At 41.2% G+C, this 16,592-nt stretch overlaps 2 protein-coding genes and 2 long non-coding RNA genes across 16 annotated transcripts in view; 2 read left to right on the top strand and 2 right to left on the bottom strand.

The window, feature by feature from the left end:
* The first annotated feature begins 1,763 nt into the window (after window positions 1-1,763).
* Window positions 1,764-4,078, top strand: LOC148645009 (uncharacterized). 2 transcript variants are annotated; one of them, XR_015928358.1, is made up of 5 exons: window positions 1,772-2,040; window positions 2,474-2,530; window positions 3,020-3,087; window positions 3,303-3,358; window positions 3,838-4,078. It is a non-coding gene; the product is annotated as an uncharacterized LOC148645009 (long non-coding RNA). The 2 variants fall into 2 exon arrangements; XR_015928359.1 differs by lacking the exon at window positions 3,303-3,358 and having other exon boundaries at window positions 1,764-2,040.
* Window positions 4,079-4,778: 700 nt separating this feature from the next.
* LOC148645008 (uncharacterized) lies at window positions 4,779-9,497 on the bottom strand. 2 transcript variants are annotated; one of them, XR_015928538.1, is made up of 5 exons: window positions 9,359-9,497; window positions 6,441-6,556; window positions 5,885-5,928; window positions 5,679-5,729; window positions 4,779-5,069 (listed from the first exon to the last, which is right to left on the bottom strand). It is a non-coding gene; the product is annotated as an uncharacterized LOC148645008 (long non-coding RNA). The 2 variants fall into 2 exon arrangements; XR_015928539.1 differs by lacking the exon at window positions 5,885-5,928.
* On the top strand, window positions 7,218-11,243 carry LOC148645007 (testis-expressed protein 47-like). Of its 2 annotated transcripts, none has more exons than XM_088613107.1 (7): window positions 7,218-7,369; window positions 7,571-7,626; window positions 8,402-8,505; window positions 8,914-8,978; window positions 9,419-9,626; window positions 10,096-10,255; window positions 11,074-11,243. In XM_088613107.1, exons 1-7 carry the CDS (start codon window positions 7,311-7,313, stop codon window positions 11,109-11,111), a joined length of 690 nt encoding a protein of 229 aa, XP_088469233.1. In that variant the 5' UTR covers window positions 7,218-7,310; the 3' UTR covers window positions 11,112-11,243. The 2 variants fall into 2 exon arrangements, with proteins under 2 accessions (XP_088469233.1, XP_088469232.1); XM_088613106.1 differs by having other exon boundaries at window positions 7,554-7,626.
* A 297-nt stretch (window positions 11,244-11,540) lies between these two features.
* The window catches only part of LOC148645005 (rho GTPase-activating protein 17-like), a 61,188-nt gene continuing 56,136 nt past the window's right edge, over window positions 11,541-16,592 (bottom strand). For 2 of the 10 annotated variants that reach the window (XM_088613090.1, XM_088613097.1), the window contains one exon: window positions 11,541-13,688. In XM_088613090.1, the coding sequence (XP_088469216.1) occupies window positions 13,546-13,688 (143 nt within the window). In that variant the 3' untranslated portion in view covers window positions 11,541-13,545. Of the gene's footprint in view, window positions 16,177-16,592 lie in introns of all 10 variants that reach the window. The other 8 variants (XR_015928537.1, XR_015928536.1, XR_015928535.1 and 5 more) reach the window with 8 other exon arrangements.

Below are 16,592 nucleotides of genomic sequence, written 5' to 3'. Positions count from 1 at the left end.
TTACAAGACCACTGTTGTACCATTTTATGCAAAGCATATTCGGAAAAGTTGAAAAGAACCAGGACATTATGTTTTACGTTGACCTAGGCAGTTCATAAAACATCTGCGAAATAACATTGGAAACCTTTACTGTCTCATACTGTACATGTAGACCTCGGAAATATTTGAAAATATTTCTATTTTCACATAAAATAATTAAACATGTATCTAAATTGTTTAAAAAAACCCATCATTATCCATGTATTTATATTGATGAAGTAATCTTATTGAAACTTTGAACATTAACCAAATGTTTTCAATTCAATTATATTCAAAATACTTTCTTCATCCCCAGGGATTCAGATCATAGTAAAAGGTTAGACATTAGCGTCAATATTGCACCAGTGTTTCTCTATTCCTGTCTTTTAAATTTGGATCAGAGAGTAAGAATTATACTGCCCGTGTTTGCTAGTCAATCTCACCTGTACCTACAGCAAATCACTCATTGACAGTGGTTCCCCAGCGCTTTTCACTGTACATCCTGTGTATACAGTTTATTACACTAAATAGATTTATGATGACTTCTTAAATTCATCAAAATGAATTAACATCTCTCGCTTAGTGATGACAGTTATGAGTTAATACAAAACTCCTGAATACCTGTCGCACACTGCTTCCACTAGTTCAGTGCCAGCAGTCTGATATTCACATTTTTACCACCTGCACTCTTTACACTTGACTACAGAACCTTTCTCATCTTATAGTGTATTAAATAATAGCATCTCTAATAAGGAGTGACGTGATGCTCCATTGATAGCAAAACTAGTTGTTACATCCTTATCACTTTTCTGTTTTCTATGCACACATGAGTTCACATTCTATTTACATGCATTGCTTTTGATTGATACATTTTTAATATAAAGGATTAAACTTCTATGTGGAACCTTGACAAACGTCGACGGAAATAAATCATGTCGGCACACCTACTGGTATAAAGGAACTAAAGGGATACTCTGCCCAGACACCAGCCGGGGTCTAAAGCCTACATTAATGTAATTGTTCATGCATTTTTAAATAAGTTGTCTTCAGAATTGTTTCAGACGTTTCGTTTAAAAAAAAATCAACATTTTTACCTCACAGACTTCGCGTCTGACAAATGACATACATATTCCTCCAACTCTGCTACAAAATTCTGTTATTTTATTTTTCACTGTCACTCGAAAAGTTAAACAATCGCAAAAACGGTTACAGTAACGTATTACCAAGGCTTTTCTTTAGCCTTAATGCTTGAAAAGCGAGCAAACAGCGAGCCCGTCTTTGAACTGTGACTTGGCTTTAGACTGAATAAGAGAGTTCAGTGGCCGGCCTGGTGGCTCCGCGGGCTGAACCATCGGGCACTTGTAAAGTTCAGAAAGCGGATTGACTCCCCCGGAGTCTCTGGAGTTGAAGTTGAGCCCCGAGCCTCCCCGTCAGTCTGAGATCTAAGCCCCGGGTGTAGCTCTCGTGCTGTCGGGGTGAGTTTGTGGAGGTGGCTGTTCTCTACCACGCCGGCCGTTTTGGGGGGTTCCATTTTCGGGGTCCTCCAAAACCGGGAAAAATGGGGGGTTTAGGTCATTTATAAATGCATAGTTCGGAATTCAATTCTAAAAAGCAGCCCCTTATACCACTGTGACACCTGCAGGACAGGTGTGGCACTAGCAGTGAAAGAGAGGTGCAGTCCTAACTAGGAGCGACAGGGGTCTCTCTCCAGCACATTTCTCCTGGTTCTAGAGATCAACCGGCCGCAAGCTGAACGAGTCCGGCGAACAACCAGGGCGATGTCACTGTATTCGGGTGTCTGAAAGTCCTCAGCCGTTATATACATTATATACGATTTGGTGAGTTAAGGCTTATTTTTATCTTCAGTACCGTCAGTGTTGAGCCCTTGTAACCGAGAGCACAGCTGTCATTCAAGAGCCGGGCCCGCCCCCAGAGTGACCTTCCTCAGCGGACACGCCCCGTCCACCTGTTCCACAGGTGCGCCCGGCAAGATGGCGGCAGGGCGAGTGTCTGCGGCTTGAGGTGCGTTTGCGTTTTATTTCTAGTTTTCGTATTTTTAATGCAAAAAATCAAATCTCATCTTGAGTAAAGCTACACAAAACTGTATTGCTGTTGCTACTTTTGTTCAGTTTAATTTGCGTTTTAGGACGCCGAAATAAGTCTTCTGTCCGTTGGAGCGTGCTCTCGACGTTTTAAAAGTCTGTATTTAGTGTTCTTATACTATCTTTCATTTAAGTATGTTTTTTTAAGATATGGTATCTCTTGGTCAGTTTCCTTTAACGATAAAAGGCTGAAATTTACCTTCAAACATTTGCTTTATAAAGCCAGTAGCTGTGTAAATCCTGCTTTTCGGATTCGGGCTATAAAAACCTTTTCCGCTCCGAAATGATAAAATATTGTTAACACGATAATTACCAATTCGTTCACTAAACTAAAGTTTGTTTTATTTTTCCAGGTGACAAAAGGATTTCAAGAACGGGACTCCAGTTTTGGAAAAATGGTGTTTTCCAAGGTAAGTTCTATTCCTACCTTCTGCTATACTATTTATATTTGTGTAACTCGACAAGACAAAACGTATTTCCCTGCATTTTAACACCAGAACGGGTTTATACCAAGTATACAACTGATTTTCCTTTCGTTGTGCTTTTGTTGAATAGAAAAAGGAAACTAAAGCGCTTGTTCTTTTATTCCTCTCTTGAATCTATTGGGTAAAGATGGACGATACAAATTTTAACTTTGGTTTTCAAAGCAGGGAGTTAAATCGTAAATAATACACTCTGTAAATGGTACTTGCTCTTAAATTTGAATTCTCATGAAATTACCCATTGATATCTTATTGAATTTGAGCGTGTTTGTATATTTCTTTATTCAGGCAGCTTGTTTAAAAAGTAAAAAGATTCGATTATGCAAGTTTGATATCTTGTGAATTGGATCCCTTTTCTTTTGCCTTCAGTTGTAACTTTTGTTAATTGCCTTTGTTTCTCTTTAATTTGTGTTTTAGGACGCCGAAAAGAGTCTCCTGTCCGTTGGAGCGTGCTCTCGAAGTTTTAGAAATCTGGATTCAGCGCTGTAAGTATGTTTTTTAAAATATATGGTATCTCTAACTCTGTTTCCTTTAACGAAAAAAAGGCTGTTATTTATCGTCAAACATTTGCTGTATGAAGTCAGTAGCTGTGCAATCTCTGGTTTTCGGATTCGGGCTATAATAACGCTTACCGCTCAGAAATGATAAAATGTTGTAAAGATGAAATTGACTAATCGTAAGTTTTTCTTTATTTCTCCAGGGGACAAAAGGATTTCAAGAACGGACGTCCACTTATGAAAGTTTTTTTTTTCCAAGGTAAGTTTAACTGTTACCTTCCGCTACATTATTTGTGTAACTCGATAAAACAACACGTATTTCCTAGCATTTTAACACAAGAACAGTTTTATACTAACTCGATAACTGATTTTTGTTTCATTGTGATTTTGTAGAATATACTCTAAGGCGCTGGTTCTTTTTTATATGATATTTTCATTCATCTTTTGAATTCATTGGGTAAAGATGGATAATACCAACACATTTTATCGATAGTTTTCAAAGCAGAGTTTATTCGAATAGTATGCACGCTGTTACTTGGTCTTGTATTTACAAGTAGCATTGGATTTCTATGTGACCGAAAGTATTTTCTAAATATTGGAGTAGTGGTGATTTCCCATGGCTTATTGTTCAATTTGAGTATTTTTATATTTCTTTATTTAGGCAACTTATTTAAGAAGTTAAGACTTCAGAACTTCAAGTGAATCGTGTTAACTTGATCCCTTTTCTTTTGCCTTCAGTTCTGCGGCTCCTCACGACATCTCTGCGCTCCGACGATCTCCTTTCCAGCAACTCGACGAGCGTTGGCAAGTTCTTCTCGACAATGTGTGCTTTTTCTTACAGTTGATTTTTGTTACCAGTGGCTTGATCTGTAATGTCCCGATTCAGTGCTGTATTTTATTCTTGACCTGCATGTTTTCTGTTGACTGCTGCTAATGTATTTGCTGTGAATTCTGCAATAAAAACACTCATTTCATTGTCTGCATTGTCCTGTATTTTCGAAGGTGCGAAGGGTTGTCTTGCAGTGTGCGCCACGCACCGCAAGGCGACACCCCATCGCACTGACCTGGAAAAGTGCGAAGACGCCCGCCTTTTTAGATAGTCTCTGGAGGGAGCGTGGGTATAGCCCCAGGGGGAGGAGAACTGAGGATAGCTCTAGCCAAGCCCCCTCACTCCCAGCAGGAGGGGAAGGCAGGCTGGAGATGGACTCAGCCTATCAGTCACAGCTTGCAACTGACAGCTTTCTAAGTCCACACACCGGGAGACCTGCCTCTCTGCAGGGACCAAAGCCACCACCAACCTGCCATCCTCTCCTGCCGGGAGCGAGTGGGCTTGGCTAGAGCTGCGGTCAATCAGCCAGCCCCCGCCTACCCCTCTCCAATGAGGGGGGTGGGCGAGGCTCGGCTTGATTGCTACCACACCCCGAGAAAAACCCCATATACTAAGTTTTTTGGCGGGAAAATCTGGACACGCTTAAAAAGGGGGTAGCCTTTGACCTTTTCAAGTCAAAAAGCGATTGGGTGTCCCCTTGTGGCCGGGACTTCAAGCAAAAAAAAAAAAACATTGCATCGTGTCTCAGAAACTGTTTGCCAAATTCATCCGCCAAAAAACTCACCAACATCAGGGTTTTTCTGGACCGAAGGGAAACCGAACTCTGCATGAAAAATGAAACAACAAAAGCAAACTTCGATAAACAATTTATTGAGCGAGAATTGCATACAGAGCATTCCAGTACGACAGATGCACGGGCTTGGAGGTGAAAATTCACAGGCATTTAAATTACAAAGTGTCGAAGCACGGCTATAATTAAGGCTACATTAACGCTAAACACTTTTGCAAGTCAACAGTGCAAAAAGGTTTGCATGCAAGTAAATGGAAAAGTACAGAAACATACAGTACAGCACGTTACTGTTTCTCCAAGGGATCTGTGGAGGCAGCAACCAGAATGAAGACCGGCACCTCGTTGCTTTTCCTGCAAAACCACAGAAATCAGTATTAGCTGTGCTTTGTGTTACAAACAGGATTGATCGAGCTTCTGTATTGACTGACAGGTTCGGAAGATAAAACAATTTAAAAAGACAGTGTTGGAATAAAGCGTTTAGCCTGATGTAACGGGAAATATTCAGGTGTGCACTACAAGTGTGCAAAATACCCAAGGCACAACACATCCAATACAGCTACATGTGTATCGATTAGATAAAAAACTACTATATTCTAATGTGTTTTTACGACTTCATTTACGATAATCATTTTGATTAGCATATTCTTTTTCCGAAACAACGTAATTAACGCGTGAACACTCGATCCAAATATTTATAGGCTCCGTTGTTTTAATTGTTGTGATCCAATTTGGAAGCCAAAACGGTTTATTATGAATCTGTATTAGTCATATTAAAAAAGCTCAAGTGATGGCATTTTAAGCAGAAATTGCTTTCAATAAACAGCAGGCCTACAGTGTTGTCGTCTCAAAACCATTTCTACCGTTGAGAGATCTAATATCGTCTAGTTTGAGTATATACTGTACTTCAATATGATGCAGTAAGTGTGAACGAATAAAAATGAAATGAAAAATCATACTTACACAGATAGTTCCAGCAACTGAGCCAAGCATGTCCTGCCCGAAAACACCAAACTAGAAACACAAGACCAAATGTATTTAGACGATTATTTAAAGATAATTTAAACTAAGGTTTCTTAGTAGCAAACGACGTTTTCATCAGGGAAAATAACGCAGTTTATACTTAAAAAAGATACGAGTAAAGAAATGAATAAAATGTTCATGCTTACGATTAAACTCCCGTTATTTAGTGTGACTCATGTCCTGCCCGAAACTGAAAACGCAAAAACAAAAACAGCTGTATTTATAATTTAAAGACTATTTAACTAAAAGGTATTAGTAATTGGAGAAATTTTCACACGAATATAAGAACAATCACATAACATACTCTGGAAAATGATGGAAAAAACGTAAATTCTAGGGAGCTACTTAGGTTTGGATACATTCACACGCTTAATTTTGAGAGTAAAGTTCACGAAGTGTTTGATAAAGATTAAGATAAAGAAACATTCGGAAAAAAACGACGTTTTCATTCTTTCCTGCTAGAACAGAGCTTTTCTTCGATGTAAAAGGAAGACACGAGGTGTCTGTGTAACACAAGCGACGTTAAAAATAAGAGAAGCTTTGGAACAGAAAATACATTAAAAAATGCTTTTAACTCCCAACGAAAATACGTGTTTTGCCCTTTCTCCTGCAATGTTTAGAATACATAATTACACGAGTTAAAATGTTCTACATTAAAATAAATAAAACTAATGATAAAAAAAAGACGCGGAGCAAACTCACCCGGCTCCCTTCTCTCTCGCAGAACCTGGCGGACAGGTGAGCGGGGCGTGGCTTCCGAGGGATGTCGTTCGAGTGGGCGTGGCCACAGACCGACGGGTTTTTCTTCCACCTGAAAACTGGTGGAAGAAATCAAGCCTGTTTTTTCAGACGACCCCATGAGTTAAAAGTTTCAAAATCCTTTTTGCCCTGCCCATCGGGGTAATCACAGTACAGTTAAACTTTATTAGTATTTGAGTGTCACAGGACACTGAATGAAAGAATTTAGAAATATGTAGGTGAGCTTTCGGGTCTAAAGTTCTTAGCAGGACACTTACTGTTCTATAACCTGATTTATCTTAACGCTGCACCAAGATGTCAGAGTTCAGGGTCATTCAGTCCGCCGTATTGCTAGATAATTAGGGGCCTAAAGTAGCAATGTTTTTTGTGGCAATTGTCCCACTTAAATTAGCAAGTGATAGGTTTATTCTATGCTGGAAAAAAAGAAGAAAGAAAACAACGTTTTGGCCGTGGAGCCTTCTTCAGGTGAAGAAGGCTCCACGGCCGAAACGTTGTGTTTTCTTTCTTCTTTTTTTCAGCATGGAATTAACCTATTGTTCCTTTGCAGCCTACGCATGCTGACGCAGCTACCCACCTGAACTACCATTCTATTTAATACAAGTATTATGGCCACAAACTATCAAAATACTGCATGTCAAATTTGACACACAGAATCGAAAACGATATATTTTCTACGGAATCAGTTACAGCACAGTTCCAGGCAGGACAGTATTAGGAATGGTCAAACAGCAGCTGTTGCCAGCTGTTGCCAGGGTGACGGAAACATGGCTTCCAACGCCCTGTCTTCCTCTTTGAACAGCGTCACCTACCACTATGCGGCCTACAAGACCTCACTTTTTGCCGAGGTCGAGAAACAGAAAAGCACACACAAGGTGCGTCGTGCGCTTGACCCGTTAGCTTTTTTTTGCGATTTTGAACGGCCGAAAATAGTACTTAAGGAATTGAACCCTAAAATTTTAAGACCCAATGTTTATGTGAAGAAAAGCTGCACTTATTAGGAGTATGGTTATATAAATACTGCAATATATTAACAATTTTGTTCTTTGTTTACATTAGAAATGTTTGATTCACAGATTAATTTACGTAGCGAAGATCAGTACGAGTACAGTGAAGAAGAGCGACATCACAGGTAAACAATAAATACGGCGATTCTTATTCAGCTATGTAAGTGTGAGGTCACGTAAAAACGAAGTTTTAGGAAGTTAAAAAAACTTTGAGGAACAGAATTAGATGGAGATGTTAAGCACAGGACAGGCTCAACAATGTTATATGCAATGCAAAATTACTAAAAACACTGGTTTTCAAGTTACAACTGACCACACCTATGTCCATTACTGCTAGTGTGGTCACCAGCATTGTTGGATTCTTTGTATGGTTGGCAGCATTAAGTAGTCCTCTTTAATTAGTCTGATTTTTATTTAACTCAGCAGCGAACTATACTTGGCCCGAGATCGGGTGATATTGCGCTTGAATGGCGAGGTCGGAGATATTACAGAATTTGATCGGTTGGAAAGAATTTTATTAGTGTTTGATACACACAGTAATGATATAGCCAATTAGTGCTAAGCTCCCAGGTACGGGAGCAGCTTACTCTATATCCACTTTAATATTCTGCTATATTAATGGATAAAACACTTAATGATGCGATGAGATTGTGCGTTTGTGGGCAAGAAAGACGTGTCACTATTGCAAAGCCTAGCAAGGATGGAGAACAGAAACCAATAGATCAAAATGAAGTAGTGATCTCATCTCAACGTCGATCATGAACTGTAGGTACTGACGGAACTTGCAGGTATTGACGCGTCCTAACCGCCAGGGGGAGTCCTTAGCATACTGTATACCGGAATACCCGGGCGTTTTCAAAATCTGAATTCTGTGTTTGAAAAGGGTGTTCCGTGTTGTAGATCACTACGAGCAGCTGTTTAACCATCTGCAGAAGAACCCCCAGGCAGAGGGTATCACTGGGCTTCTGCTGCTGTACCCGAGATGTATCCTGCATGTGCTGGAGGTAAACCGTCTTTGCACAGCACTCGACTCAATAGGAATAACAGCACCCGAGAATTAAGCGAATTGAAATAATTATTGCGCGTTTCAGTCATAATAAATAAGTCTTAACCCGCCTGGCTGAGCTCTTAGCTCCTGGCAAGAGAGGACAAGGAGGCTGGGACTCTATTTAGTTGGCATCGTGCACCAAAACTTGTTTCACATCTGTGTGACTATGAATCATCAGGTTCATCAAAGTCGCACACGGTTGTAATTGAACCGTGCCATGTGTTATAAACTGTCGTGATCTTATTATTGTGTTCGCCATTCTCGGCGCATTTCAATCGTCACTATATGAATTGCTGTAGTTTAATATTGAAATCGTGACGTGTGAGATGGATATCAATATGCTAACATGCATCCTCTCTTGCAGTCCTCTTCAGATGTCTTAAACACAATTCTGCAGGATCTTAGGGCAATGGAGGAGAAAGGCACCGAGTAAGGATTTCCTTGAAGCTTTGGAGAGTGGCTGGAATGGCATACAGGAAATGTAGCACAGTATCTGAAACCCCATCTGCACAGTTGTTAGTGAAGGATCAGGATGGAAAACAGGCAGTCATGATCTCATACTGTAGTCGGCACTCTTGACTTTGGAATCCTCATTGTTTAGAAGGGGACTCCTTTGCAAACCTGACACATTTTTTTTTACATGGCTGAAGTCATTTCTCACAGTTAGGAATAGAAGTTTATGACTTCTGGGTGATGCAAATGTTATTTTCACACAAGCACCGAAAAACTGCTGATTCATCTTAAAAAAACTGAGAAAACCTACAATTGAACAATTATACAAAGCACCAAAAAAAAAAACCTGCATTTACCCGGAACGGTGTCATCCAGCTGGTGTTACAGGTGATTGATGTATGTATGTATTTCTGCAGCTCTCTCCTGAAGGATGCCAGGATCCTGGTGATGTCCTACAGTGTTCCGGCCCATGTGTTCCACGAGTGGGGGTTCAGGTGCCTGAACCTGCCCCTGAGCCTGCAGGAGGAGGCCCGGAGCCCACAGACCATGGAGAGCTTGGTTCCCGACTGCCTCTCCCTGCTCTACAGGCTGTGCGCACACCTGCTGAAGGGCAGCACAGACCAGGTAATAGCAGCAACAGGTGATGAGGGCAGTCCAGTCGACAAAGGCCTTCTGATGATATTGCTTTTTAGATTACACAAAAGATCAGTTGATGATTAACAAACAGCAGTACAGGGGCATGACGTTCGCACCACTGCTTCACAGTCCAGTTCTGGGCTGAGGTGCCTTATATGGGGGGTTTCTGTCGTCTCCCTATTTTCCTGTGTTTTTTCCCCAGTGATATTTTTATTCTGTTCTATTAATAAATCTGGCTGAACCCGCTTGGCTGAGATCTCACCTCCTGGCCAGAGGATGAGGAGGCTGGGACTCCCGGGAGCAGCGAGGAGTGGCGAAGGGGCTGCCGCAGAGGCGGAGACAGCAGGGGAGGAAAATTTTCTCCCCAGTCAATGAATGGGGGGGGGCAAAATGATGGGAGGGAAAAAATCCTACAAGCGAGCAACAGGAGTATCCCAGGCTTGCCATCTGTTTCCAGGGTGACCGCGAGGAGGGGGAGGCGGGGGAGGAGGTCCAGGAGCAGGACCTGCTGGTGGAGGAGGAGACCGTGGCCCAGCTGTGTCACAGTACCGCCCTGCGCACGCCCGCCTCCTTCCTGCAGGCCTACCACGCGCCCCTGCACGTCCTCATGGACTCAGGTGATTCGGCTTCGCTACGGGAGTTCAATTACCACCCCCATCACACACGGTTCTGGGCCAGGCGGGATCGTCAGACAGCCAGGCCAAAGTACCTGCTGTCAGGAGGTTGCTGGTTCAAAGCCACCTAAGCACTGTCACTCTGAGCGAGTTACCCAATGCCTTTGTGCTCACGTACGTCACCAACTAGTGTCTGCAAGGTGAGCATACAGGCGCAGTATGACTGCTGTGGCTTCATCCAGTTGGGGGCTGCACATTGGTGGCGCACTACCTGTAAAGCGCTTTGAGTGAAGTGTCCAGAAAATTATTATTGCCAGGCACTTAAGGTATAAACATTGGCCAAATAACCAATTTGAAACCTTGGATACAGTCATAACCACTTATGTTCTTGTCCCAGATTTTCATTCATTAACTAGGGAATACTATGTTGTCAATGCACAGATGTGTTAGAATCCACACTACAGCAGCAGGTTTCCAGGTAGATTCAACACCATCTGAAAAGTTGGATTCTCCCCACTGCCTTACTTTAAGAGCATAGGCCCTGTGCGTAGGAAATTGTGCACTTGTGTGAAAAGTCAGAACACAAGGATTTTCTGAGGTTGGAGGGTAAGCTCTTGGCTGGTGTTTTTCCTCCATTCTCTGCTCCACTACAAACACAAGGCTCTAAAACTAAAACCTTTGGTGTTTTGATTGCTTCTACTGAAAGCAAGTTTACATTGCACAATATATGTCAAAATAATTCGAATTCTTCAGAATACTACAAAGCAAATTGGGGTGCCAAGCTGTTCTCCACTAACACTGTTCTCTTCCTTCATTTTTAGAAATTGTGTGGCCCACTCAATGTCACCTTTACTGGTGACAACTTCTCATGAAACTGAACAAGTACACCAGTATATAAATGGAGTAACCGGACACCTGCTATTGACTTTGTGTTGATATACACCCATCAAGCTATTTAAAAAGCACAATAAAATGCATTTTCAAAGACAAACTGGGCTATTGCCAATTTAATTCCAGCAAGGCCTATTTTACCTACAGCTGATATACTTTTCTTTTTATGTATAAACAATGGTTCCCATTGTTGAGATTGAGAAAATATTTTATTATTTAAAACAGACTTGGTATTTATGGTGTATGTTAAAGTTGTCAACCAGGCAGCGGGAAAATTATATCACTGCTGTTTCCTAAGACTACAAATTAAGAAGAGGGTACCTGTATTACTACACATTGAAAGTGATTGAACATTTTTCAGCTTTTCACAAACCTTGGGGAAACATAAAAAAAACAGTTTTGATCATAAGGTTTTTTTTATTCTGTCAACAAAAAGAGTAGTTATTAAGCCTTACATGTTTTTTTTTCAATTTTTATATGTAATTAGACAGAGATCCGAGCTAAAAAATGCAGCCTTAACAATAACCGTATAAGAATATGATTGTTCATTTTAAAGCCTTTCCAAAAACTGTGCCTCGTGTACACAGCAAGAGAGGAAGTGCACTTAAAGAGATACAGCATCAGGAAAACAATAGCTGGTTACAGGCAACATTAGCAAGACCCTACAGATGACTACCATAATGATAACTTAAATACAAATTTACAAATAATCTTCTAAGGGCAATCAGAATACCACAGACTAAACCCTTAGTGCTATTTGTTTTCCGTTCTTTGAGAACAGAACACAAAAGTGACAGTGAGGAAACCAACACAGAAATGGAGCATTTCTGGCCTTAAATTCTTAAACCACTTCACTGCTGAGTTTCAAGGTTGTTTTTTCGTAAAATAGCTCCAAAGTAAAAAAAAATACAGCTCAGTGGAAATGACCATTAAACGCACAAACATTTTACAGGCATCTTAAAAAAAAAAGCCTAATACCTAAGAAGTAAAACCATCTCTCCCTTGAAGAATGTTTGTTTCACAGTGCACAGCATTGTGTGTGAATGTTGTAAATGAGCTATTCAGACAGTTGGACAATCCTGGTCCTCCAGTGCCAACTTCCTGCTGACTTCAGAGGCATCTAGCAATTAGCGCCTGATTAAGACCTGGAAAACAGCTGACTTTCATTTGCTCTGCACTTGATTGGTTTAATTAAGTCGTTAAGGTCTGAAATGGAATGAAAACAAGGAATCATTGCGACAGTCCATATTCAGGGTTGTCTACCTCTTTGTGTTTAAAAAGGCATTAGAAATGGTTCAAGTTGCTCATTTTGTCTCTGTAGACAGCAGGTATTCAGTCCTTCTCTTGAATAGAACTGGTCAGTGGAGTCTGCTCAGGTGCCATAATAAGTCCACTAAACTGGTACTATCATAAGCAATGTTGATCAAAAATGCACCAACAGCAATGGTAAACACACAAATTACAATGCTTTTCTTAAAAAATAATCCGTGCTTGAACCCAAACAGCGGTAATAACCAGTCAAATGTCATTTCACAAAAGTCAGATTCTTTAGTACAGTATGTACCTCATTGTAAAGCTCAGTGAATTAGTCTTCTGATACAAGATGTTCAAAAAAGAGAAGGATTGATTTATTGCACAGTCTGTGAAAGAAAGGAAGCAGATCTGAAAGTACAGATCAGACAGCCAGTGACTTGTTTCCAAACACACTGGACTGATTACAAAAGGCACTGAAACACATCAGCTGACAACTGGGAACCTGCAGTCACCAGCACAATTTGCTAAACGGGTTTTTAAATTTCTGCCTCCCGAGTAATACTATTATTGTTTGAACTACTGTACATTAAGAAGGAATGTTTCTTAGGAAAGGCTGTTTCTGTTCTTAAACCATATCCTCGCAAAAGATACAGCATATTTTTGACAAGTATATACTGCATATATACAGTATATATAAAGATATCCTATGATCAAAGCTTCCCAGAGTTCCAGGACACTGGCTTTAAAGAAAAAAAGACTTTTTGAACCAATAGCTTGTTTGCTAGCAACCAGTGCAGAAGGTGCATGCTTTGCTTTGTTAAATTTATTCAACTCTTCCGTTTTCAAACGCAGTATCGCAATAACAGCATCTGTCAATAATCAGCAGCCGTATCCTGAAGCTTCCAAGGAGCTGTGGTAATGGCGAATTGGGGCGCCAGCTCTTCTGTCCCCATTCTTAAGAGCCACACCCCGATTGTCTAAAGCTCTTGCAGTCAAGGGAGGGAGGTCTGCTGGTGCCCCCGTCGCTGAAGAGGGGTAGCGTGTCGAGGGCAGAGCCCCGGGGGAGTGAGGAGGAGGAGGAGGAGGAGGAGGAGGTGAGCCCGGCTGGACAGGGGAAGGATGAAGCAGCGGAGGTGGGGGAGGGTTCCTCACAAGGCGGTGCTCTCGGAGTCGAGCTCGGGGTCTTGCAGTGGGGGGTTGTACAGCTCTCGGCCAGCGGGAGACACGGGCGGCTCCACAGGGAGCTCAGGAACCAGGGCACGGGTCAGCCCCTTCACAGCAATACTGGAATCTGCACAGCCAAGCACAGTGGGGTTTAGTCCACAGGGGAATGCGTTCAACACAAGTTTCTCCAGTAGCAAACGTCGGGAGCTACCAGGCATTGCAGCATTCAAACACATAAGAACATATAAGAAGTGTGAGATTTTAAATCACTTCAGTGGAGCCTTTTAAGATTTCCCAGTCTTTCAACTGATCCCATTAGTGAAATGGAAAATACGTTGGTGCCAGCCCACACTTTGAGTATAAATGAATTAGAATGATGTACTGTACAAGGCTAAAGTGAAGTTCCTTCATCAAAGACAACTTGGTATTTTCCATACTGGAATATATCATACCACTGCTGCAAATTCTACTAATGTGCCATTTCTTTTAATTGATTTTATTGTAATTGTTACATTCATATCTGGAATAATTAACACAAAGATCACAGTTTCTAAAGAGTGAGCTCCATGTGACAGTTGGCCTAGACAGGATTGTGAAATGCCTCAGCAGCAGTATGATCCTCAGTATTCCAGCTCACACTAGGATAGTTATTCAGCATGAATCTAGGTTAGTTATTCGGTTATGAACCTCCACCATGTATGAAGCACTGTTGATGTGAGTGATCCTGACTGGAGTACAAGGACTACATATCACTGTACTCAAAACGGTCCCATAATAAAAAAAAAAAAACAAGTCACATTGGGAAAAGGTTGATCTTTAACCTGACAATGAAGACGATATCCTTGACTCAAATTTAAAGGTGCATTCTACGTTTAAAAAAAAAAAACACGTTTTTAAAAGGAAAAAAAGGTAATGTTGTACAAACCCACAGTGTGTATGCAGGGGACATTCCAGGAACCTGAGACAAACAGCAGTTAGTTTGCACAGACAAGTGTCTGTGCAAACAGGGCTTTTCGCACAGCCAGAGATGATTGACGTTAGTAAGGGCGGGCAAGCAGGGTTAGCACGCACTGGGGTTAACAGGCAGAGAAGCAGTGTGCGCAATTCAGGGATGGCTACTTTTTTGGCCAATCAGGTGCCTTGTGTGCTTACCATAGCCTGCCTCCCAACATCATCTCTTAGAATGGCAGGTCAGACATCTGCAATATTTAATATTTATTCACCTCTAAATATGAATGCATTCACATCAACGACATCCCTACGTTCCTTATGTCATCTGGAAACAAAGGTTTCCAAAGCAGTAATTGTAAATAACAAGAGCAACAATAAAGAACAGTATTAAAATGTGACTTTTGCACACTGGCCTTTGTGTTCAGTTGCCCACTATACATATTTGAAAGCACATGCATTCATCTCTTCAACTACTTCAGTCAGATGAAGAGGGGAAAGAACTGAATTCCCCCTCCAGAAGAGGAACTTAAAATAATTGAGTGTTCTATGGTAATTTGTAGTCTTTCACCAGTTATAAAGGAAATGTCTTGTTTAGTTCTGTAGACAGAATAGGTCATTTTATTTCAAACCTTAACCCAAATTACAACATGCAGGGCCTAAAAAAATACCATGAAGCGAAAATTGACCTTGATATTGATTGTACAATAAACCTTTTAAAATCCTCCAGGCAAATTAAGGGACATTGCACCTTTTACATTGATCTTCAATGAAAGCCAGGAGTCACAATGTCAAAGTGCAGTGGATTAGAGCTGCGATGCATGCCAGAAGTCAAGAGGGTCACGTGGGCATTGTTTCATTCTCATTTCTTACAGTAAAACACATTTTCTGATGCAATAGGTTTTGCAGCATGCATTGCTATTGCAAAGGCCTATCAACAACATGCACACCAGAGTTGGCAGAAACCATAGCACACTACTAGGTCTTGCAAACCTAAAGCCACAATACACAATTTAACAGGGACATGGGGAGCAGGGAGTTATGCAAGTGCTGCTGTGGGTTTTCCCTACCATAAATGAGTCACAGAAGTCCTAGGCTGCTTGGTGCAGACCATTTAATAAAATACCCTTGTGATGAGAGATTGAATTATGCACATCCACTCAAAAAAGGAGTAAACAGCCAGTACACTGTTGATCTTGGCATCGCGCAAGCATTGCTAAGGAAGCTGAACGTGATTGTGCATTAAATGGTAAAGGGAAAACAGTGGCATTTTCCTCTACTGCCATGTTTTGCTTTTACTGCTCCACATCTTTTCCTGAGTTGTGCTTGATTCTTTGCATTTAACTCTTGAGAAAAAATGTATCCACATCTCATGTCCGCTTTTCCATGGGGGTTAATGGTATGAACATGGCTCTCAAGCAATCAAAAAGTAGATGGGTTATAAACGAGATGGGCGTTTTTGGTGATAAAATGAAAAACGGAGGTTAAGTACCTGGTGGACAATGTAAACACAACAGTTCAACTGCAAGCAAAATGCCTCAAGCATGTACAGAACAGCAGAGGCTGCTGTAACATAACACATGGAGTACAGAGCTCAGAGCAGGGGCACTGGAAACTGCAAATGCAAGTGTCTCATTACAAACCTTCCTGCTGGAAAGATCATCAACCTGTGGAAGTATTGCGACAAGGCCGTTAGTGCACAATTAATGACAATTAGAGGTGTATTAAGATAATCCCAAGTCAGCGCTGACCTGCACAATGTTATTGACTGATAGAGAAAGAGAGGTGGCTGAACAGGATTACTGATGGAGAGACTAAAAAAATGTATTCTGCCACCTGTGGATTATTGATCACAGGTTTAACCCATTTTTTCCCTCCAATGTGGCACTGTGCTGTATTGCGTCCTGTTAAGAAAGTCAGTTTAGGAGAGCTGCATTTCTATTCTGCTTGGCTGTTTAGCCAGCTCACCCAATACGGTCTTTAACACACATTTCTTAGAAGGGGTCAGTGAACCACACTTCTGAAGCATCTGTACACTGTGCTCACCAAGATGGTTCTAGACTGAAACAAAAAAAGCTAACAA

This window comes from Lepisosteus platostomus, chromosome 19 (assembly GCF_059453375.1).
Source record: "Lepisosteus platostomus isolate fLepPlt1 chromosome 19, fLepPlt1.hap1, whole genome shotgun sequence".
Lineage (NCBI taxonomy): Eukaryota > Metazoa > Chordata > Actinopteri > Semionotiformes > Lepisosteidae > Lepisosteus > Lepisosteus platostomus.
This window is presented reverse-complemented; position numbering and strand designations above follow the sequence as displayed.

Coding starts and splice junctions, on each gene's coding strand:
- LOC148645007 (XM_088613106.1), top strand. CDS start 7,262: ATGGCTTCCAACGCCCTGTCTTCCTCTTTGAACAGCGTCACCTACCAC. Junction 8,506..8,913: donor GTATCCTGCATGTGCTGGAG/GTAAACCGTCTT, acceptor CCTCTCTTGCAG/TCCTCTTCAGATGTCTTAAA. Junction 8,979..9,418: donor ATGGAGGAGAAAGGCACCGA/GTAAGGATTTCC, acceptor GTATTTCTGCAG/CTCTCTCCTGAAGGATGCCA.